Source organism: Hyposmocoma kahamanoa, unplaced genomic scaffold, assembly GCF_003589595.1.
Source record: "Hyposmocoma kahamanoa isolate Upper Pololo Valley unplaced genomic scaffold, ASM358959v1 100021, whole genome shotgun sequence".
Classification (NCBI taxonomy): Eukaryota; Metazoa; Arthropoda; class Insecta; order Lepidoptera; family Cosmopterigidae; genus Hyposmocoma; species Hyposmocoma kahamanoa.
Genome location: NW_020653200.1, coordinates 2,379,508 through 2,405,639, shown reverse-complemented (window position 1 = coordinate 2,405,639; position 26,132 = coordinate 2,379,508). Strand labels below are relative to the sequence as shown.

General features: G+C 35.9%; 1 protein-coding gene across 2 annotated transcripts; it reads right to left on the bottom strand.

Annotated features, from left to right (window-relative positions):
* Positions 1 to 10,582: 10,582 nt before the first annotated feature.
* LOC113229472 (zinc-type alcohol dehydrogenase-like protein C1773.06c) lies at positions 10,583 to 25,754 on the bottom strand. Of its 2 annotated transcripts, none has more exons than XM_026463189.1 (5): positions 25,650 to 25,754; positions 20,229 to 20,972; positions 19,754 to 19,901; positions 19,048 to 19,200; positions 10,583 to 14,317 (listed from the first exon to the last, which is right to left on the bottom strand). In XM_026463189.1, the coding sequence occupies exons 2-5, from the start codon at positions 20,954 to 20,956 to the stop codon at positions 14,201 to 14,203; spliced, it is 1,146 nt and encodes a 381-aa protein (XP_026318974.1). In that variant the 5' UTR covers positions 20,957 to 20,972; positions 25,650 to 25,754; the 3' UTR covers positions 10,583 to 14,200. The 2 variants fall into 2 exon arrangements, with proteins under 2 accessions (XP_026318974.1, XP_026318895.1); XM_026463110.1 differs by lacking the exon at positions 25,650 to 25,754 and adding an exon at positions 25,157 to 25,329.
* Between the last annotated feature and the right edge of the window lie 378 nt (positions 25,755 to 26,132).

Below are 26,132 nucleotides of genomic sequence, written 5' to 3'. Positions count from 1 at the left end.
TCCTAGGCCGGGAGAAATATTTGTATGGCCTACATGTATTTCTCTCATGAGTTTGGATAATTTATGGTTGTCTATGTGTGTCCATGACACCCGCGAACTTACAGGATGGAAAAAATCCCGCGACACATGATTTCCCTAGTGCGGGGCTATGTTGAGTGTGTGCGTTATTATTGTTATTAATCGCTTCGTATGCAGATGATCCTACTCTCACCTTTTGTGCGAATAGTTGCGATGAGCTTCGTTAGCTCAAAAGGTTTGATACAGTTACTACCTATAAGAAACTGCTTAACATTAAATGCGGAAAAAACTAAATACGTTGTATTTACAATTAAAAACGGTGTATCTTTGCCTATCCATGTGCCATTAATAGCGCATAACTGTTCAAATCCTTCAACAGGTATGTGTGACTGCCCACTTATTACTTGTACCCAAAATATAAAACATCTTAGTATTATATTTAACAACAACCTCAGATTCAATCGGCACATTCACGGGGTTGCACGGAGACTAAAGAAATTGATTTAGATCTTCAAACAGCTTCGTTATGTTGCTGACAGCAGGCTTATGAGAATGGTGTATCTGGCACTGATGCAATGTATCATATTTTATTGCATTATATCCTGGGGTGGAGCCACTAAGTCTGCGTTGATGGAATTGGAAAGAGCACAGAGAGTGTTGCTGAATGTATGCATGTTTAAACCGCGAATATATCCTACGGAGCAAATATATCAAGATGCAGATGTTCTCTCTGTTCGTCAAATTTATATTCTGCACATTGTACTTCGACAACACTTCAATATATGTATTGATAATTATATCAGAGTACCTATCCGATACTAGAAGATCCTATGTAAGTAGTAAGTAAGACAAATATGGTTAGTACTTCTTTTGCGTCGAGGTTCTATCATTTTAGGAGTGGGAGATTGTACAATTTATAGTCATGTAGATTCACTTACAATTTGGTGTCAAGTATGAAATAGCAAATATTAGGGGCTAAAGTATGTGATTACCGGATGAAATTAGTCTTTTTAGTGTAAAATAGAAATAAGAATATTAAAAAATATTGAAGCTTCTAAATTATGGATAACGTTAAGTGGTTGCAAACTACAATAGGTACGTAGTATTGTCGACAGGGTTTGATGTGACTAAATACCTGGATATCGACATTAACAAAAAAAGTACAGAATAATAATAATAAAAATAAATATAAAATGAAACAAAACCGACCCCAAAAATCATTCATCCCCTAGTTTGCCACCCTTAGAGGTAGAATATTTTCTTCAAATTTAAATGGGACCACGTCTCAGGTATGTTCCAACAAAAAAGAATAATTAAAATCGGTTCATAAATGCCGTTACCCTTATGCCGAGTTGTCGCGTAACATACGTACAAAAAACATATAGTCGACTTGAGAACTTTCTCCTTTTTTTGAACTCGGTTAAAAAAGGAAACCACCATGCATAGTTCAAACTCATCGAGTATATAACCAGAAATGGAGACGAAATGTCATTTAATTTGTTTGAAAACTATTCTGCCATATCATTACTGTGACATTCGTTGAAAAATTACATATTTAATATTTAATTACCAATGAAATGTGATTCCGTTTGTTTTGTAATTAGATGTTTTGCTGTTTTTCCCACACCACCGAATAGAACAACACGGCATTGTTAGACATATTATCTTTATTACAATAAATACATAATATTTTTTGGAATATATGGAGACGTGCACACAGGTCAGTAGTTGGCTTGTCTGTATTTCAGTGCAAACGAGAATTCATATTTATAAGAACTGTATCGCTAATGTGTTACCAGGAATATACGGCTCTTATTTCGTCTCCATTTCTGATTACATACTCGATGTTCAAACTATATCCGGTACCGCGAGATGTACATGCTGGTACCGTCTTAATGAAGTGACACCGAGACTTTATTTGTTATTAAAAATGTCACGGACCACATAAATACTAATAATAGACTGGGCGGGGTCCGCGTTACCTAGCTTATGAACAGACGTTCATATGAGTTAAACATGGGGAATAGCGTTACATTTCTATCGCCGTGACTGTTGTTCCGGTTCCAAAAAAATCACAGTGACTGTTACTTCCGTGACCTTGTCGCGCCTATAACTTACATCACGATATACGGTTTTAGCCAGTGGCTTCTTTCTAATACTTATTTTATATAATATTAAGCCGTTTTTTGTAGAATGATTTAAGTTTTTGCTCCCTTTGTAATAAGTTTCAATTCCATTCAAAAAGTTGACTTTGTATTTAATGTAATTTTATTTTTACTTATTTAATGCGAATCTTTGGATTGTTAAAAATAGCAATAAAATGTAATGTAATTATATTTTTAGTAGAATACATAAAGTGGATTATACATAAATATAAAATACCAACTCTTCCTATAATAAAACAAATATACAAAAATATTTTACTTTGTTCATAAATGGGTTTATAATAAGTGCTACAATTTTTTTTCATCCGCCCTTTCTAGTAGTAATAAGCACCTACGACCCTTGTGAGTAAGCAAAGAAAGTGATCCTATTTCATTCACTCCCATCGCCGAAATGGCCCGATTTGAAGAGAACTACAACGAGTGGCGCGCTCAGCCACCAGGGAACGGAGATCGCGCATTGTATCAAATACCTATGTCGTGATGTGAGTGACGGGGATAGCTATTGGAACGGAGGAACACCTATGTGACTTTGGAATGTCGTTCCTTCGGGACGAGTCACGGTGATACTGTTTGCTTGAACCCGGTAATAACAATATACATTGGTTGCTAGCCATCGCCGCCGTCAAAAGAATAATTCGAATGACGCTCAATGAATTGCTTGCACAAACGTCGTATTACACTTGGTACTGGGTCCGCGTGTTGTAATCAAATTATCGATATGTAGACACTCTGTATTTAGAAACCCGGTTTTGGTTTAGTTCAACATTTTTTTTTATTATAGCGGTACCAATGTGTGAAAATAAATTGTTTACAGGTATTTAAAAGCTAACAATTTTGATTACTTAAATGTTTAATCCCAACACTCGCAATAGTTTTTTTAAATTTTCAATTTAAGTAAAAACGATATATTAATGGAAAAAAGGAAGAGGTACAGTATCGATAATTTTACATTGCACGTAAGCTCGTGGAGTATCAAATGAAGACTTTATGAGATTGGAGATTTTCTTTCTCTTATATACATGATTCCTATCTCCCTACTTACATATTATACGTCACCTTCATCCGTTTGAGTTCTAAGTTTTATCACAGGCATGATTTACATTTGCAGTTTTTGTATTGATTTTTTTTAGTTTCCAGCCGGATCTTATTTAAAGGAGAAATGGGCTGAAGCAACAGGCAGTAAAAGCTGGGTACCTACTAAATGTAGCACCATTTGCTATAGGCATTTTATGACATCACATTAATTTATATACAAACGAGTAACAACCGAAAAATTCATTATGAAATAAATCATTTGGTTAATCAGGTGGACATGAAACTCTTTCACAAATTGTAGACCACATCTAAATGTGAAAACATTTCTGAAGCATTGTCAGTTATTTTTCGTCACATTTTCATGAAACAAATGATTCGCTTCTTCGCCTTCGGAAATAAGCATCTTTATTTCTTGATAAGCTCGTCGACGCTATATGCGTAGTAATGTTCAGCAAATCAGAAAGAGGTAATTGTTGAACAAATATACCATACTTCAGGGAGAATAAAATTTTTTATGACCATATATATATCAACCCTTCCAGTGATCGGATTGACTTGCAATCTAGTAGGTTAATGAAAGTACGATGACAGTATAATAAAATTCATTAATACTGTGAAAACCTTATGCGTATTTGGTAACAAATATGTGCGTGTAAAAGTTAGCTACGCTAGTTCTCGAAGAAATTGCTTTAAATGCCGTTTCCATATATACTCCGTCATTAACCCTAATCATAGCAAGTATAAAGCTATGCCTAGTCCAATATTCCGCTAGTTAGGTATGAAACATAATGTTGTTATCAATTAAATGTCACGTCCCTATCTGTTGATTGTCAACTTTTAGGGTTGTTTTCAGATAACCTCCAAAAATGTGTCCCTTTCAATAACTTTTATGTTATTACATGAATGCTAAGCATTATTTATTTAATATGATTGCTTGCTTGCTTAGTCTGTGTTACACATAAAAACACTACTTTACTATGTCACAGTAATAAATAAAAATTAAAAAATTTCTCATTCATGGAGCCGGTTCCACGTCGACCTAATTTAAAGAAAAGGAGAAAAAAAATAAACACTCGTGGAAATCGCAATATTCCTCATCGAGGATAAACTCTAATAACTTACAAGTCGAATACATACCGTAACTTTCCAATTGATTGTAAACGAACATGTTTTCTACATAATACATACAAAATGTGTTTCAATTTTTCTTATCATTAGTGTTAATTCATCTAAAAGCCTCCTAATAACTAAAGTTCATACTGCATCACCTTCACCTTTCGCACACGTGAGAAGGGGCTTCTGTCGGATTGGGGTGTACACAGTGAAGTAACCTGTGCATCTCCGTTTTAGCAAAAATCGACAAAATACCAATTTCAGCGCTAGTGAATAAATTTTTCTCATTCATGTAAAACAATCTATCTAAATGAGTATTAAGTAAGAGTTTTATGAACTTTATTGTAGTACATCAATTAGACAAAGAGGACTTTAATATCCATGCACTTTTATAACGGTCCAGCATATTTTACACACTTGACAATTAAAAATGTATCCAAATATCATTATTGTCGCTCTCATTCTTGTCTACTTTTAATTCAAATAGTTACTTTAAGCCAAACATTCACTTGAAATATAACAATTATATGGTATGATAGTGGCGGTGATGATGGTGATGACGATGATGATGGTGGTGATGATGACGACGATGATTGTAGTGGTGATGACGATGATTGTGATGATGATGTGAATGGTAATGGTGATCATGATGATAATGTTCATGGTGGTGATGATGGTATATTGATGTGCAACAAAGTTTATATGACATTAACAAATTACTTACTTAGATTTATTTATTAATTATATATAGATAGATAAATAGTCTTACACGGATGAGAAGGATTTTGATACAAGAAGTTATATTAAAATATTTGTTACATTTAACATTACATGTTAAATGTTCTTTTGTGAACGATTAAGTGTGTGTTGTAATAATAATTTCTCATTACATGCCGTCTTTCTCATTTATGTTTATGAGAAAATCATTCGTGTTACTGCAATCTCATTCGTGTGACCTAAAATATAGTTTTTTTGTTGTATTTAACTTAAATATTTCTGTAATTTTATAATTATTGACATTGCTTGAACTCATTTGTACGTTTAAGACCTTAAAACCTAAAGAAAAAAGGGTTTTACAAAAATCACTCAAAAAGTGCCATTGAAATTCGGAAAGGGAAATTCACCCTTTTGCTTTTGTTCCAAGAAGTTTATGTTCATAGGATTCTTAGTTTATAAGTGACTAGTAATAATAAAACCTTATTAGATCCAAATAAGTTTTTGTTATTGTATTATTGTCTATTTATAACCGACTTCAAAAAAGGAGGAGGTTCTCAATTGGACTGTTTTTTTTGCATATATGTTACGCGATAACTCCGGTATTTGTGAACCGATTTTCATTATTCTTTTTTTGTTGGAAAGGGGCTACTTCCATAGTAGTCCCATTCCATTTTGAAGAAAATCATTCACCTCTAAGGGTGGCTGTTCACGCACGAAGACTCATTATTATAAATAGTGCCTAAACTTTAATTTAGGAGCAATTATATTAATGGTTGATTTTGCTATTTCTCCAATTCAAGGCGTTTCTCGATATAATTTGAGTAGTGAGAACCGATTTTTATTATCTCCAGTGTCAAGTCCTGTATAGTGGCGAACTAGGGGATATTTCAATAAAACTTAGCAAATAGACTAATTCCACGTACTTTTGAGGTCGGTTTTTTTAGTACTCTGTACTGAGACTATCGTTTGATAATTTTTAACCAATCAAAATTATGTTATCTTAGTACTAATGTAAGATTACGTTTTCAAATGTGTGCGTGTGGCGACACCGGTTTTGATACAAATGTTGCTTGATGCCATTTCCATTCTTTACTTTCTTCCGTGAAAATATGTACACTTTATATAATCGCAAATGAACAACACAGCGGTTCTCTAACTGCAAAAGTAGCTGATAGCTATTGTGAAGAAATGAGGAAGATGATGACGAGACTTAATCTGAAAGCCATCACGGCCTGTCAACCAGATTTCTTAGCTACTTCTCAATGATAACGCCAGAGTGCACACTGCCGAACAAACCATCTCCATCCGATGGGCAGTAGGGATAAACATGTTTTTCAAACTCAAAAAGCACAGCAGAAAAATTGGTGAATTAGACAATTGTAGTCACAAAATTCTATATATATTAAATGTAATTATTCGCTCCTTTGTTTAGATTATGCTGATGGCGTGGATAATAATAACTTTGAAATTGCAAACCGGACCGACTTCATATGTTTTTATGCGACTAGAACCAGTTGGTTCTAGTTTTTTTTCCATCCTCTAAGGTTCTAGTTGCATAAAAACAGTTTTAGTTAAATCACGTTTTCTCACTTGTCAAATTGTCTAAACTCGGCTATGGTAACGATTTAAAATAAAGAGTGCTTTCGGCTGCACGACTTGCTCATCCCGTCACTTGAAATTTAAAAAAAATCGATAAGTACGCTGTTCTATTAAAAAAGAATGAAACAAAAAATGTTTTCGACAATACATTTATTTATACACGCAAAATAGGCGCCTTGTCGTCGAGTTGCGGACACCAGCACGTTACACCAAGTACCAAGTACATTTATTTATTCAAAATGTACCCGTGCAGCCTAAAGTATTCTTTATTGTAACGTTACCCTGAGTTTAGACAATTTGACTAGTGGGAAAACGTTGTGATTTAGTTGGTTCTAGTTGCATAAAAATAGATTAATCCGGCCAGCCATTTCAAAGTTATTACTTATCCGTGACATCACCATAATGTAAACAAAGAGCGAATAATTACAGAATTTTGCGTCTTCTATTGTCTAATAATTAGACAACGAGGCGAATTAGACTCTAATTCATCAATTTTTCTGGGTACAATCAGAATAGATGGTGTGGTTCCCGAGTGGGGGTTGTGTCACGCCCTCGTAATTTAAATACTACGGACCAACTAGATCTGCTTTCTTATAACTAGAACCGACTAAATAATGACTATTTACTTAATAAAATTTTTAAATACGATTATGGTGACGCGACGTTGGTATAAGCCATGTTAGTAAAACATGGATCTTGATTTATACCGCCCATCGAACATACTCAAAAGCTAATTTTTCTGTTCTATATACTTTTGTTCCGGCTGGCTAGAAATTATAGATAAAACATTGTTACGGCTCTATTTCCATTGCGACGGAACGGCATGGAACGGAAGCTTCAATCTCGGCTCGCTACGCGAGAAGTCGCCCGTGGTCGCTTCAATGTTCGAGCATTGGAGAGCTTTCTCGCAACTGCGCCTTGAGTATTTCGTCGACGTTCGACGTCACACTCCACCGGAACTCGGTGGTAATGGCTCGATATACGCGAAGTGTATTCAATACTAAAGGCTAGGCTTGAGTAGTTCATGAATTAAGAAATGAATTCCTGACACTGACCGAATCTTTTCGGTCACGATCCTAATTAGTTCACCTGTCTTACTATTTTTTAGTTCAGTATGAATGGGACCTGTTTGTGGAACCAAAGACGCGAGGCGGTCTTATGGCTCAACTCACATTGGCGGAGACTCGAAGCGTCGCGACGCGTCATGTGTTTCGCCTATAGCATATTCATCTCTATTTTGCCATTATTAAGATATAAATTTGTGTTTTGCAAATATGGGTACACGAGCGGTTTCGCGCATCGCCGCGGGTTACTTGGGCGCTGTGAGGCGCCAACCACACTGTGATCTGGGCGCACTAATGCGAGCGTGACCGCGGGTCGCGGCGTTGTAGTTGGAAAACAGAATGCGTCGCGTCGCTTCGACCATGCGCCAGTGTGAGTTGAGCCTAATAGTTCACCTGTCTTTTTAATTCTTTCAGTTCAGTGACGCGTAGCGAGACAGTGCGAACCTTAGACCAACGAAACAATTAATGAACTATCATAGCTTTTAGTATAAGTTCGAGTGAGGTGCACGATTGAATCGTGCCAGCTCGTTTAAGACCACTAATGAAATCAAAATATTTAGATTTCAGTAAAACTCAAATATAAAGTAAAAAGTAGGTATACAATAAACTTGTTTCATAGTTACTTTTATTTTCGTTATCAAATTTAAGTCACACACCGTGTGTGGGTATACATTTTAAACATATACCTATATAAAATAAAAAATTCGAATACAACAAATATATACGTATTTTGTAATAAAATTATAACGTAACATTTAAAAAAAAATACTAAGAAAATAATTGTAAATATGAAAAATCTTAAATAAATTATCTAAATATATAATAAATCTTATTTATATATTCGAAAAACACAAAAAGTATAGCAAGGAGAGAAAACAATCGCTCATACGGATTATTTCGTGTCCGTGTTCTTCAAAGACCGAAGCAATTACTATTCCTTCCTAATTCCCAGATCCCAGAGAACCAAGGAGCTAAAGGACCGAATTAGTGCATTTGTCCGAACTAATTTGGATCGCTTCCTCTACAGACCGAGCTTACTTACTTATGCCTAGCCTAGAGCGAACTTATGCCTAAGTCTAATAAAGGCGTATCGGTAGCGGTGTTTTGTTTGATTGATGGATGTTGTGCGGGGGCTTATATAGGTAAGTAAAAAAGGCTGTTTACTCAAATGTTTCACTTTATTTTAAAGATAGGTTAACAAATATAATAGACGGTATCCCGACCTTTATCAGCGGGACATCTATACTTCGGTAATTATTAATAATTATTACAATTTTAAACATCTTAATCTAACAAATATGACTTTTACTTAATTCTACAATAATACATACATTCATACGTAAAAATTTTCAACTGATTTGAAACACATTTTGACTAGAGCTAGTTCAACTATGGCTTTTTGGCCGTAAGATGTAGAAATGGCACTTCACATATCGAAACAATAAAAAAACAATTACAAACAAATAGAAGATCAACCACTTCGAGTGGATTATATAAGTTTTCTTCTTTTAGCTCGATTTAGTGCCGTACAATGTGGCAATGAAGATTTTCTATAATATTATTGCACTAATTATTAGACCAAAGTAATACTAGGTAATGAAATATATACCTACTATGGAAAAGTATCGATACGTATTCGAATGTAAGTACTACCATGGTTCAAAAATTAACAAATAAAAGGAAAACAAATATCTAATTGATTTACTGTTCTTTGAAGCGTTCTAACAATTTTAAAAAAATCCAGAGGATGGGTTTCTTTGGGCTTTGTGTTAAGTAAATAACTAAATATTCATAAAGGCCTTTTGGCGACGCCATTTCGTAAAATATACATTTTTCAATTTTATCTCAATCCTTTCGGCAAAAAAGTATTAATTCGAGCTAGAAACAGCCATCACAATATTTTATTCGGATCACAATATTTCTATGGCAAACCTTTATTACTAAATTTATATAATTACGAAAATGAAACAAGGTGATAGTCTTGCAAGCGCGATTTGTACACATACTTAGTTCGATCTTATATTAGACAACTACTATTAAAATCATTGTAGACATGATCGAACTAATATATTGTTTCCAAAATGTTAAAAAACTCGCAATTTTCGACCAAGAAGTTTATTTTTAAAGACAACGAAACGTATTCTATACATCGCATTCGCGTCAAAAGCAATAAAAACAGGAGCAATATTATCAAATATCAAATTGCATGCACAACCTGAAAAAAAAAACCAATTCTCTTCAGCCGCTAACACATTGCGGAGAAACGTGCACGCGCATAAAAACCACACATGCGATCATGTATGGGTCGGATGTGTAGTATCCGTGTGTCGCAATGGACGTCGGGCATTATACAAACGAAATTATACTTTGGACAATTCTCAATGTCAATTTCTATCCACTGAGATGTTAATTGACTTTCAACTTTATCATAATGGATTTTAAGTGTTTATAAATTGCTTGCAAAGTACAACAATTTAATCGTTAAAAGCTACTGCTTCTAAAAGATAACGTGGTTAAATACTCACTTAACAATGTAATACGATTACTGGATTGCCCCCCATCAGTGGGTTATGTACATTATGTGTCAAGACATTATGACTACCATAAAAAATTTAACAGTAGTACACGAAGCATCTACTTGTAGTACATACAGTGGCTTAAACTAAGATGACAACAATATTATGCGCTTGAAAAAGCTTCAAAAAAGTTAGTAAATGAGATATACACCTAATGTAATAAAGAAATCGTACACTTACAAAGTCTGATACAATCTGATAAAAACAATGAAATCAGCAAATACCAATCAATAAGTATTCCTGTGCGATCGATTGACAGTGCTATAAAGGAGTCACCACTCTTTTTGACGTGAAGTCGCCGATCTTATTTTACCACGCATGTCGTATTGTACCGATCGGCCGGGAGTTTCGAACGTGTTTAATATGTTGTGCCGGACCTATTGCACCTACTAACGAGTACACTGTTATAATTTCTTGGTGCTCTTGACATCTTCGGGTGCAGATTCCTTGATGGCCTGTATCTAGTCGCGTTGTCCTACCAAAGGAAAACGCATACCTTTTCCGCTTATATTGCATGAAACTTTTATTAACCAGCCGAATGCGATTCCGCATCGACAAGCATGGTGACTCCCTTAAGACAGTTTGCAACAGAAGTAGAAGACGTTTTCTGCGCAAGCATTATGTTGTATTTGCAACTACAATATACAATCTTATACCAATATAAACAAGACAAAATATTCGAAAATGTTAAAATCATGTGAAACTAAGATGGTTGTTCGTATGGCCAGGACAAAAGGACCCTGAAAACGAGCGTATACGAAAGGTCTGATGTGAACATATGAAGTGAAAGACGTACGATATAATAACGCGAATCCAAACACTATCGTAATACTAAATTGTAGAATTGAGAAAATTCGATTTGAAATAAAAAAAACACTGACACTGTTCATTGTGTATTTTGTTTATATATAATATTATTATTTATTTATAAACGAGAATATAAATTTATTGGTTCCATTCAGTAATTTTTTGAACTTTCGAATTGTGTTTTCTCAATTCTATCATTTCTGAGTGACGAAAGTATTAAGACAATGATTCAGCTGTCAAAGGATTAATAGGTAATCAATGTTCTATAAAAGCTATTGTTCTTAAAGTGGAGAAGATTCCATTTCTATTCGTTTTGGCGTAACTTATCAAAATCGACGTTAGAATCCAATAGGATACTAGTTCGGTTTTGTCGTTTGACTTTAAACAAATTTGCCAACATTAATAACAAGAATCAGTCGTTCGAGTCAATAAAACTCGCATGAAGTAAGAAACAAGCGTAGTCTGCGGGTAGCGTATTCACTACAGTTTATCAGGGTAACTCCGTTCGCAATGCTTCGGCGTGTAAGTCGCAGATAACTATAACATATTCAATTTGAGCCGCAGATCTGCGCAATGAAGCCACCATGACACCATGCAGATGGACGGCGAATGGATTCTACACGAACGAGCAACAAAATCGGCAGCTAACAGAATAAAGTCGACTGCAAAGTCAGAAACAACTGTAGTAATAAAAGAGTCATGATCCTGAAATTATGAGTTTACATTTTTCTCACAAATCCTATTTTAACAAAAACTGAATAAGTTGTACTAAAAAAGGGATTAAAAAGCTATTTTTAGTCCGTAGTTATACCACAGTTACGTATTGTCGTTGGGCGTGAAACTATGTTAATTATTAATACATAAATAATTACACATGTATAAGTTACGTCCACGCGGTAATTAAGAACCCACTCTAAAAGTGCGTGATAAAAATGTTTATAGATCAATGACATTCGCTACATAACTCTAAATGTAAAGGCGACATCGCACAGCCGACAGTGACACACCGGATTTTATAGATTACAGAATAAGGCTGCCTTTCCACCAGAGATGTGCGAGGTAGCGAGGCGGTGAGAGGATGTGCAGTGGCGCGGTACGAGGACGCGTTACGGACTTTTTTCAACTATACGGGGCACGGTGTGGTGGAGTGAGCGGTGGCGATGTCTCAGTCAGTTAGTGTCATACTTTCAGTAGGTAACTCTAGATTCCTACACCGTTTTGCACAAGCACAAAATGAAGTAACCCTATTTGTGGATATTTTCCTCGCATACAGCCTGGCTACGTCACACATCTCTGATGCAAAGGCAGCCTAATCCTTCACTGCGCCACGGCATGGCCCATTTTTCAATTTGCCATACGCCATGCACCGCAACAGACGCGTCTACGTTACCACGTTCGAATCGTTTCCCTTTATGCGCAGTTGTGGGAAGTCACCTTAACAAAAATGTTATGTATTGCAAATAGTATTATTAGTATTCTATTTTCGTTTAAAGTAGACATGTTGGTCTTATGTTTTACTAATGTTTAGTATTGATATACTTTTGTTATCACCAGTCACCAAGATATGCATATACAGGACGCCTAAAGACTGATAAAAATTGAGAATTTATTGTGCGTAAATTAATTATGTACAACTTTTTACACTCGCCTCGTCGTCGAATGGTTCATCCATTCCAGAATCAATATGTAAACAGGGACACTCTATACATGATGTATTTATATACGTTTTACATTTTCCCTTACAAATGTTCGCACGTAATCAGTAAACACAAGTCATGAACCGACAAGCTGATGCATTATATAACACATAATTATATATAGATGTTTATATCAACACAATTTTGTACACGTAGTTTTAATATAAATTCACGATGTGTTATTGTGACCGCGGTGTTATTTCCTGCGATGTGTGATGATAATCACCGTCTAAGACGTCATGAGAGCGTGATCGAGTGACGTGTTTAATTGTGAATACATTATTATTAGTCACTACTTATTTGTCGAAAGTAACAAGACGGGCACTACGCGATAGCGGTCATTTTCATATATCGATCATTTTCATATATCGACAGTGGAAATTTGAAACACTTCAAATTTCCCTCCGTCCGTCTGTAGACGGTGGAAATTTGTAATGTTCTAAGGGACATTTTGGACATTTTTCCTTACGACACATTTCAAATTTCCATTATCGATATAAAAACAACATTTTCAGAATCCCCGTTCACTGATGTAAATTCACCTTTCAAACTAACCCAACTTAGGTGATTTTCCTTTGTTCTTAGCAATCGCTCGTCTAATAACATTACAAAGTTAGCCGACACAATATTCACAGGGCAAGTTCGTCGCCTCAGTTTGTATCCTCCGAACTGGCCGAAGGAATATGATCTCCAGCATCAATATAATCTCATCACTTACGCCGAAACCGCTAAACGAATTCGGATGAAACTCGGTTAATAGAATACACATCGAAAGTGTAGGGATCAAGCACGTTTTTGCCAATTGCTGAAAATCAGGTTTTTCAAATATTTTTTTTAACATCTATGGTTTTGTTGGTCAGATAAAATAATTAGATTCATTGAAAAGGTGTAGCAATCGAGAGAAGTCGATATGTACCAAAACAAAATCGGCGTGAGATATTAACAAAACTTGTCATCAAGTAATGCACTACTTCGACGTCATTTCAAGAAATTCTCGTCTACAGGTACGTATGTGTAGTACGTTTATAACACGATCTCTATTTGTTCAGTGCGTGGTTTAAAATTCATTCAGATTAAACATAAGTTACGTAAAAACATGCTACTGTTTCTTGTTACAACAACTAATAAAAGTTACCGTTTAAAACCATTCTATGTTTACCCAAAATCCCGCCCGAAAAATGGATAATATATCTTTGTCCTCTGCCATCTCACATGTACTCAGATCGATATACGATTGATTCTTCTAAAATGAAGATAAAAGATATTTCAACTTTGAAATTTGGAAACGAAGCTTGAGGTCTATGACCTGTAGGTGAACTAGTGTGGATTGACGATGATTGGTCGTTTACCGAGCCGGATAGTAATCACAGCTCATTTATCCTTGCACGTACACATGTAGTACAATGACACTAATCGATGTCATGGAACTTTAAGATAGCTCGACCATGGATCTCGGAGTTGCAGAGCTTCCTCACCACTTCCTGGGCCTCCTCGGCGGGGAACACCGAGTGCGGGGGCGGCTCGATCTGTAATGAACATTTGTAAATCAATAAACACGTTACGTAATACGGGATGAACGACATACACACAACAAACCGGGGTCCGAGTGGGCGAAAAAAATAGGGGCTGCGTGAGACGTTAATGGTGTGAGTGTGGAACCCATTTCGACCAAAATGTTGACTTTTTTATATATATTATGTAGGCAGCAAACAAGCATACGGCCCGCCTGATGGAGAGCGATCAGGCGCGTCACGAGCGCATTGCCAACCCTCCAGGACCCTTCTCAAACCCCTTTTCAAGGACACCTTGCTGTATTCCCGTGGGAAAACCCGGCCGGGAGTTCAATCCACAACCTAATTGTACGCGTGAGGAAGCTTCTCTCAAACCGTACAGTACGAGATCTTGACTTTCCATTAACGGAATAATCTACATTATACAGATAGTACCTATGTAGGTACTTAGACAATACTTTGTTATTGTAAACATATAAAATACCCATGAAGTAAACATATCACAACAAACAAGCAAGATATTCGGTTAGATAAATGTGTAAAAAACTTAGCATGAATTTTTTTTTTTAAAGTTTCTCAATATATTGTAAAAACTTATCAAAGTGACCAGCACTGTGACAGCTGTCAAAAACACACATTAGAAACAAATAAAAAAAAGAAAAATCCACATTATAAAGGCCAATTAAAAGGTCTACGCAAAACAGCCAAAATGGCGCGTTGACTACAAGACAAAAAAGTTTGGTAATCTCTAAACCAGCTTGCAAGTTACATTTGGGCTCAAAGTCAAAGTCACATAATCATTTATTCTACTACTTCCATCCTCTAAGTTTCTTCCATATGTTTACTTGAAAACGTAATTTTTTAAGCAACAGCTCATTCGCTACGCTGACCTCACTGAGAAGAACGAGAAAGAAACTCTAGCGATTGTTCTTTTCAAAAATAAATTTAAATGCTATGGAATACACTTTGAATAATAATTGTCTGGAATCTTGACTCATGTTGTCTTTCCATACGTCTTTATCTAACGCATTCTGTTTAAGGTTGTAATATAACTTGTCAATTAAAATACTTTTAATGTAAGTTTTAAGCTTAGGTAATGATAATCTTAATATATACTCCGGAATCTTATTGTTAAAATGTATACAGTTCCCCATAAAATAATCGTTTACCTTAGTTAAACGAAATCGTGGTACCATGAGTTTAGACTTAGTTCTAAGGTTAATATAATGGATATGGCTCGAACATATAAGCGCTACTAATATAGATAGCTAGATAGATAGATAAACACGTTATTCACTAGTATGACACAAATACAGATTGAATACAACAGGAAAAATAAAACATTTATACATTTATCTCAGAGACATGAAATGGCGCTGACTCAGCATATGCCTAAGTCCCTAAGGCGCTGGTTTTCAGTCAGAACCAACGAGAGCTACTAAATCTAGAAGTTATTTGCAATGAAAGACCTAATAAACGACTAGGAGGGAAATTGTTCATTAAAATAATAAATGTATTAAAGTGTGAATAGTGCATCTAAAGTAACTTACTGAATATGTAAGTGCATGTACGGATTTGAATATATGTGTAACTGTAAGTGAAAACAATGATTGTGAATATGTTGTGGTGTCATAAATCAAAGTAAAAATGTATATTTGGACAGGCTATGAAGCATAGTACATGGGGATATGAAAACTAATATTAACATTAAAATTTCAACAAATTAGACCGATTTTTGTAACGAGAGTAGGTGTTGCTAGTAAAGTGATTTGAATTTGTGTTTGGATGACTATAGAAGATGAATAATACAGTTATGTAGAACGTTGCCTTTAACAAAACTAGTTCTTTAAATTTCCGTATTTGCCCACCCTGTTTACACCGCTGACCAATAACCGCGATAGCGTTCTCTATAAACAAACCTATATTCATTCTTCGCATTTATATCACTGTTATTGTCGCTATAAACGCGCACATTAATGTAAATAGGTTACTATACTATTAGGTAAATAGGCATAATCATAGTCAATATAATTTTAAATACATTGATATATGGTTGATGCGACAGTCCGATCACTACTTTAACGAATACTTTCATTCAGCTGTGGCTTGCATTTCATATAAATGTAGTAATTGCCTCTTGAAAAAGTTTTGCGTAAATCATGAATAAAAAAAACAGCGAAAGTACCTTAAACCTCGAGTACTATCGGAACCGCTGTCATCAAAAAGTAAACAAACAAAATATAAAGACTACGAAATCTTGGTAAAGATTGGTCATAGTTTCTAATTTAAAAAGATGTAACAAATTCTGGATTATTAATATAATTTAAACTTTACCTAGTCGTTATTATCGTTAAAAGCTCATTACCTTTATTGCAAGTTACGACGATTTGATTTTATATTGAATTTTATGTTGAGTTCTGCCATCTTGTGGCCAGTAGCTGGATTACGACGAACAATTAACATCAGAATCAATTCGATAAACAGAAAACTGAAAATTTATTAAAATAAGACTTACCGATAATATGAAATACTACTGCAGGTAATATCTTTGGTGCGGCTATCATTTTTGCACTCCAAAACAGCACAATACGCCTTTTGAATTTTCTACGATTTTAGAGAATTTGCGCGAAAGAATGACACAACCATACATAACCACACAAAGCGAAAATTTTCGAGACCTAATGTTGGCACGCGTCAGACGTTAACTAACCACCGTATTTGTTTTTTCTGTGGATGCACCGGTACAGGTCGATATGACGCCATGCTATATCCGTGTTGACGACCTCAGTGGCCTAATGGTTTGCACTGATTGCGCTGGAAGAGATCTTGAATTCGTTTCACGGTAGGAACAATTTGGAAAATAAACTTTTTTAAATTGATTTTGGTCTGGGTGCTCATGAGTGAATTCCGAATCTTTGTGTCTCGAGTCCGAGACCAGGTGGTTGGTGTGTTTGTCTGTGCACATTATTATTATGATTTCCTTTTCTCAGCCTTTCGGTTGGTGTTAACTATATTTACGAACCGAAATCAAATAAAACGTAGTATGATGTGTATCTACGATACTGAGTGATGAGATGAGCAAATGGTGCGCCTGGTGGAAAGCGACACGTCTGTCCATTACAATTGCAATGCCACTTCGAGCTTTAAATGGCAAAGATCTGAGGGGTACTCCCACTGCGCCCGTCACTCTGAGACAAGTTGACAAGTCCCATGTGCCTGTAATTTCACCAGCACCCTTACCCTTCTAAGCAAGAACACTTTAATACTCCCATTACTCCTTGGCGGTAGAAATAGATAAGGTGGCAGTAGTTCTCTGGTCGAACTCTTTCACAAGTTGTACTGCTACTAAGTGTTGCTGGTGTGAGAGAGCCCATTTCGTCTTCTATCAGCATGAACTTTCTTATAATTCGTCACGTATTACCGTTCTTTTTTTTTTTTCATTAAAAAAATAACTGCGCATTTGATCTCCATCTCATCTGATGGACACACTTTTTTATGTAGAGGGTTTCTTTAAATTCGATTAATATATTAATTATTATCTACGCTATTTTGGGGATTTTATTGCGCAGGTTACATTTACACAAGACTGAAATATGTTAGGTCTGCAGCAAAGACGGGCAAAAATACATTGACCCTTACTAAAATCCGTGTACAGTATGAAGCCGTATGCGGATTGATATGATGCTGTACAACTCGTTGTAATGAAACAATATGCATTTAAAAGCCTTGCCCCATTTTGTTATGCAAATAAACTTGGGACAAACAACTCTTACGCTGAACGTGGAACAAATTATAATTTGAAATACTGCTCTAGCACTTTGTAAAACACGTATATTTTATTCTATCGTAGTGTTATTCATAACGTACTGCAATAATCTCAGTACAGAGTACTAAAAAACCGACCTCAAAAGTTCGTGGAATTACATCTATTTGCCAAATTTTATTGCAATCGGTTACCGGAAAGTGCGCAAACCCGGATTCATCCACTAGTTCGCCACTATACGGAAGTTTACACAGGAGAAAAAAAAATCGGTCTCTCACTACTCAAAGTATATTGAGAGAGAAAAACGCCTTGAATTGGAGAATAGCAAAATCAACCATTAATATAATGGCTCCTTATAAAAAAAATTAAGCGCTATTTATAAAAATGAATCTTCATGCGTGAACAGTCACCCTTAGAGGTAGATGATTTTTTCAAAATTAAATGGGACCACTATGGAGGTACCCTCTTTCCAACAAAAAAGAATCATCAAACTCGGTTCACAAATACCGAAGTTATCGCGTAACATACATACAAAAAATCATACAGTCGAATCGAGAATCTCCTCCTTTTTTTGAAGTCGGTTAATAAAAGTGTATGTCAGTCATTCAATCCATTTACACGTACCATTGCTGAGCACGCCACTCTGGCCCTACGCGGGATGGGGACTTAACACATTTTCCGAGGGTTGTGAACCTTTATCGATCTCATCACGGTGTTTTCCTTCGACGAAAAGCTCTTGGTAAAATTCAAATTAAATTACGTTAAAAATTTCGTACATAAATTACAAGAAACTCAAGAGATGCGAGCCCGCAATCAAACTCAAGGCCTCGGTTTAAGAGGCGGTATGTCAAAGCAGGTCAAACTGTTTCGTTTTTACTTCCGATGTAGTCCAATTCAGGTTATGGTTTAATCATGGACTCTAAGGAAGCAATTATAAATTATATTAAGTATGTTTTAGAACAAAGTTTTATCAGGAACGCACCTCGCCACTCGCGACTAAGTTGACGAGTTCCTTGAGCTGCTCGATGGAGCCGTTGGGCACAATCGCGATGTTCACGCCCATCTCCTCCACCTTCTTGGCAAACTTTGGTAGCAGTTTCTCGCCGACATCCTCTGTCACCAGCACCACTCCGCCCTAGTTCATTAAATTGTCATTTTAATTAAATTTTTATTCAATTGATATCCCATTATTTTTTGTGAAATTTGTTCACTAAATTGTTATAATTATTAATACAAAGATCGAACACTTAGAAAAATAGTCTTTCGATCCGGCCGGATTCGAACCGACGTTTCCTAGCAAACCGTGCCAGATGCTATTAGAACTAAGCAACAGAACGAACCAGTGAACCTCGCGAATTTTTCTAAGTGCTTTTTAACGGATCTTTGTTTTTTGGTTTTAACAACTTTTCAGCCGTAGCGACATCTATGAAAAGTCTATGAAAGTATTTCGTAAGCCCAGTTAGGTACCGTTACAGCTACCCGCCTTGGCTAGAGATGTCGCTATCAACTGTAATTGTCATTTTAACTTCAAATATTTCATTCAAACAGACTACTTAAATGGGAAAGAACGAGGAACACTCACTTAGGTCATTATCGCCGTAAGAAAAGGTATGAACATCCGTATGGTGTCGAGCCAGTGTTCCCATCTATTTAAGGTTACTTTATCGTAATACTAATAGAGTACTCACACGAGCTAGGCACTGCAGCGAGCGATGCAAGGAGCGCGAAGTGGTACCGAAGTTCATGACGACGTCAACTGGCCCGCCGCATGCGTCTGTCGTGCGCTCGATCAACTGCTTCTCGTACAAGTCCTCGTTCCACTGCACAACGTTAATCCTGCCAATGTGCGCTAGTCGTTACTTAAGGTAAGTCAGGGTCTTGTTTGTATACATTAGGTTTTGTACGAATTATTGTAGAAATATCACAGTTTCTACTAAAGACTAATGTGGTATAGGCAAATATTGAAACAACATGATTTAAGTTGTTGTACACACATGCAAAGTTTTAATTTTATGAAATCATTACCTTACGAACAATGACTACCTAATCGCAGGAACGTACACCTTGCAAATACGACTATTTTCGAACAATTCGAAGTTTAAATGATAAATTATCAAACGGTATACAAAAATGTTTAATTAGAATGATCTCCAAGAAACTTACTTTTCACTTTCTCTAGCAAGAATAAATCCTTCATCCTTGAGCGTAGCGACGGAGATCCGAATGCGTTCATGGTACGACCCACGCCTAAAGTAGTGTGTTGCGATGCGCAGCGCCCATAATGCAAGACCCCCAGTGCCTACGATTAGTATAGTCGCCTTATCTTTGTGATTGGGACCATCAAGCACCCGCTTTAAGCATTCCGCAGCCGTGTACACTGTGTTCATGGCCAACAATGCGCCAGTTGGCAACATCGCCGCCACACTCAGATGCAATTGGTCCGGCACAGGTACCAGGCATTTGAAATCCGGCACAACGATGTACTCCGCATACCCGTGTGGAACTCCTTCGTAAGGATAGAGTACTATTCTGGTGCCCTCGGTGATGCCTTCAACGCATTCAGCTGCCTTGCCGATAGCGTCTACGACGCCGGCAACTTCATAGCCAGGGAACAGTGCGCCATCCCGAAGACCGATATGTGCAGGTGTTGAAGTATGAATGCCGAAGCTTTCCATCTCTCCGGAAAGGCTTCCGATTGAAGACACTGAGGAAGTGCTGCAAACGGAGGCAGATCTTGTTCTGTTTGCGCGGTAACAAGCTCCGGCGTATACTACACGGATTCTGGCACCGTACATAGGAACCTCTGGGACAGGGACGTCAAAACTGAACACGCATTCTTTGAGCGTCGGCCCGGGGGACTCTATGGACACCTGTCTGCATAGTTTACTCATATTGACTTTATCTTTTCTGGAACAACAGTAAACACATGTTTATAGGTAATAAACCGTCCGCACGTATTCTTTACATAATGTGTTGGTGATAAAAGTAAGACGAGCCATTACGTCGATCGATTTAAGGCAAATTTATATTATTATAGTGTTACTTTAAGATGTAGGGGGTTCGCAACACTAGAGTCGTAAACTGTTATTACTTGCATAAAATCGCAGAGTAAACAATAATCATGTCGATCGAACGAATATTTTCGATGACACGTTTATTTCAATAGGTACTTCAAGGACTTAATATGTGTGTGCCCTCAATACAATGATTGAAACATTGGGAGCACTTTATGCAACTGATTAAAAAGTTCCTTTCATTCGAACTAAAGGACATTGGTTAATATTGACTGTTTAACGACTAATTGTAAAACAGTCTAGTAACTAGAATCTTAGAGAACACATTAAAATAGACATTATTTTGTTTGTTGTTTGATCAATCATACATGTGTTCATAATATTCTAGGACTACATCCTGCATAAAAAAAAACTCGCGGCATACGCTAACGACCCGCGAAATATCTTGTTTATTCGCGCGTTATCTAGTGCGATTATCGATTATGATATAACGAGATTTGCTATCAAAATGCTAATCAAAAACCTTGCGAGTATATTTGAATTATATTAGATATTGTTGTTATTCAACAGCATGAAAGTGGACTCCCGAGCATCATACTATTGATATAAATCATTGCCACAAGTTACCAAAAAAGGTATTCTCCCTCAGACACCAAAATGTGCCATCGTCCTAATGTTTTTAGGTTTTCAGTATTAAGGGCTTTGTTCGGAACTGTATATTCTAATAACTTCAAAAAGCTGTGTTAGGGTATGAATTAACACAGGTTAGTCGTTTAGGAAACATTTTTACAAGACGTGTAGTTGCCGATACGAGCATCTACTCCAAAATCTCTTGTGAGATAAAGGTGGCTTGCCACTAGCGAGGCGAGACCAGAATTGAATTTATAGATCGCGTGAGCCATCGCGAGCTCGTGTTGTGGTTGTGGACAGAAAATCGTCTAGCGATAAACACGCGGCTAAAGAAACACGTCTCGTAAATTATTACTATTGAATACGTTAACGGAACAAGAAACAGAAGAAGCCATCTTTTTTTTTAAATCTCAAATCGTACGTACCGCACAAATTCGTGATTGATATTAATATCACGCCATCACGAGAAATCGTGTTTCCGTTGCAGAGTATAATTACTTTATGTAGGCAGCAATACGTTTCAATATTACATCTACTGATATATTTCAATTCTCGCTTCGCCCATCCTCGTCAATCCAGAGCATTTCCACCGATGATGCGCCAGGAGAGAATTAAAATTTAGCCATACAAATTTCAATCCTCGTCTCGTCTCGCCTCGCCTCGCTGGTGGAATTAGCATCTTAATTCGCGACCAATCTTAGACGCGCAGGACACTGTGATGTATCAATTAATGCTCGCAATTAGCTTATTGCAACATTTTTTACCCAGATAAATTATACGCCTCAAGAGATCACACACAAGATGCTTAAGTGCAGAATGTTGAGCTTACTAGGTTTTTCTTTACGTGTGTCATAGTAACAAGGAAACTGTTTAGTTTAATCACAAAACAACATTATAATTACTGCGTAGTATTCTGTAAAAGGTCTGATTCTAAAGAATAATTTGAATCGTAGAATTTATGATTTTCGTGGTTATTCACTAAATTATTATTACTAATTACGGATTTCTTCCAACGGTATGAATTCTTTCTATTTTATCAGTATCGTTAAAATAAAAAGTAATTATACCGTGGTAAGAAATCTTCAATTAGTTATAATCGATTTGAAAAACTTCGAAAATACTTATTATGGTATAATACGCACACAGTGCATAGAGGGTAATGGACCTTAATGTTGTTCAATAAATATAGCGGCTAAGTAGGACGTCGCAGTCGTGTATATTGCCAATAGCTGCGTCATTATCTAAACTCTAACTCTAATAAATGCGTCGTGAAGACAAAGACTGTGAGCAACTCTAATATTTAGCAAAAATGTTCAATTAACAAATTCTGCTGGTTTGTTATAGTGCCAATTTCGTTCAGGTCCTCTTTTGCGTAGACCGAAGGCTGATAACTACCGTTTTACAAGCACGCAAGTTCCTAGTAATTTCAGTAAAAAATTTCGGTCGACAAAAACATGTACAAACGTAAACATTATAATCGACAGACCTACATTGCAACTGGCGAGGCCTTGCCACCACCGCGACACCAGTGAAAATCCATTAAAATCTTAACTTGGTCATCGATTTGTAAGCGTTCAAGGAAACAGACAAAATATTTTGTTTCATTTTACTCTGTACCAAGTAACTCTTGCCAAAAATGTTCCTTATTCGGCGCCTTATCTTAAGGTACTCTTTATATAAGAACAAATCAAATATAATAAGTCTATACCCATTGTCATTAACGACCTCGTTAAATTCACGTTTATAAATAGCCTGGTAATGGACAAGCAAATCGACAAACAGACAAATTAAGAATCGCTCCGCTTAATTGAAGAATCGGCAGAACAAATAATACATATACAAATGACAAGTCGGGTAGTCGCGTGATCGAATTTTTAACGAAAAAAAGTACCCAACAAACTTTATCACATAGGTATAACATAATACCACCTTATCTAGAGATTTAGTTAACTACGGCTTAAGGTAAAACTGTACAATGTTGCTGGGATTGTAAGACTGGTAAAAAAGACACGACAGAGTCAGTTGGGTGTGAAATCTTGTTCTTTTTTTTATAACATCAAGTGACGGGACGAACAAGTCGTGCGCCTGATGATAAGCTAAACACCTGTCCTTAACAGTTACAGTGCCACTCACCGCTTTAAATCGCAAAGCTCTGAGGGGCACTACTGCTTGGCGGCAGAAATAGGTAAGGTGGCAGTACTAAACTGGACGAACTCAGGAGTTCTACTGCTACTAAAGATTTACTGATCGATTATACTTGGCCCTTTTGAATGCAAGAGTTAATGCACTTTTTCTGAACAAGTATGCTCCATCTTGGACAACATCGCGAACTGATAATAAATTAAGCTTGCTTTAAATTGCCCATATCTTTAATAAGATGGAAAAACGTAAAAATATTCATTTTACTTATATTTTACACATGTAGAACTCAGCTCCATTAGGACTATATATCTCATTTTCATTTACGACACGCAACTCGAATGCATACTCCATTTTTATAATTTTTCGAATGAAGCATTTGAATTGAAGGTCATGAAAAAATTTTAAAAATTCCTCCCCACTACCTCAAAACTTTTGCCGCCAGTTCGAAAGTGAAATAATTTAAAGAAAAAACTTAAAGAAAACACAACGCTCGATGTGCTAACGCACCTTGATAAGATATGTACTGGCCCCTCCACATGCCATAATGAATTTTTTCATAACATAAGTCTGACCTTCGTACACAGTTGAACAAAAAGTTGTAATAATATTATATGAGAATAAGGATCTATTTTTTTGGTTACAGTTGTTTAGAATAATCTGTATAGTATGTTACATCAAATAAAGACATCCTTGATTTTAACACTGTATTAAACATAAAAAGTAATCAAATGCATTTAATCATTCATAAATTGATTTCATTAGGAAACAAATCTTAGGTAATGCCTAAAGGGCCCTCTAATTGCTAAATAACTGAACAATATACTAAATCTGTTAAAGTTTTACTTTGTTTCTTTGTTAGCTACACTGTTCATTGTTTATTTTACTTTGTCTCATTAATGCAAACCCTAAAAGGGCAAACAAAGAGTGAGTTATTGTGAACTTTATAGGAAACAATAAACAAGTTGTTTAATATTTTAGCATTATAAAAACATGTTGAGTATTAATAATAATAACCATGTTTACATTAAATATATTCAAATAATTATGTTATATACAGAACTAATTATGTTATTTTTAATTGATGCATTTTATAAAAATTAATTGCGATATTCTCATCACAAGCATGTTGAAAATTATTTGTATAATTTTTGGCATTTGGCAGCAATTTTTTCCTTAAACAGCACCCAGACAATACAAGAAATATTTACAATAATTTTTTTGTATGCATATTGCATGATGTCCTCATTTGCCACACACTTTCAGTAACGACGAAATAAGAATGAGTAAATAAAGTTAAGTTTTTACCTTAACCACGGAGAAAATGTCGCTAGGCGCTGTTTGTTTGTCTGACAGTACAAACTGAAATGTTAGTAATTTCAGAGTAAAGTCCAACTTTTTAGTCTAAAAATAGTGAGAGACGTGACAAATCGTAAGCAGCGAACCGTGTTTTGAACACTAAAACTTGTCACAAAAGACGACGTCGATCACGCGGCGTTCGACATCCACTGCCCAAACAAACCATCTTCACCGAATTATATAAACATTGCTTTGACCTTTCCTCCCCTGAAGGTCACGCAGTCTTCGGCGAAAATGATACGAGAACTACAATCATAGCGTGCTCTTTAGCTACTCCCGACCTAATAATACTCCTCATAACAAATATTATAATAACCGCAAAAAATTGCAAGAACAATTACATAAAACCATTTTGTATCTACACTATGACATATTCATAAAACGCACAGCTAGAAGACGTACAATTTCGAGAAAAATGGGAGTAATATAGTACATACTTTACCTTCTCTGCGGCAATTTTATTCACAACAAATAAAATATCTGTGTATGGTGTAAAAGTTTAAAAATTACGTTTTTTATTTACAAGCCCATGAACGAATTTTAGGACATTATTTTTAAATCTGTGGAATTAATAGAGCTGTACGCAATATCAAATTGCTCAAATCAATGTGTTTCATCGTTTTGTAATCGATTTTTGGATATTACGTACAATTACATTTTTAGACTATATTTAAATTATTTATGGAAACCAAAAAGATTCATTCCGGGGTTGGCATTACAGCAACTCTGCAATAGATTCTAATTGCCTTCTAAAATACCAGTGGTTGGTAAATAGTGGTGACGCCATTTATACGAGAAGGCTTTTAAATTAAATATAATTTCTATTTGGTAGGTCAATGATATTGACACATATTGGCATATTGGGGCTGATTCTAATAATTTAGTTGTAGCATTAGTAACATTCATGTTACGACTGAATATGAAA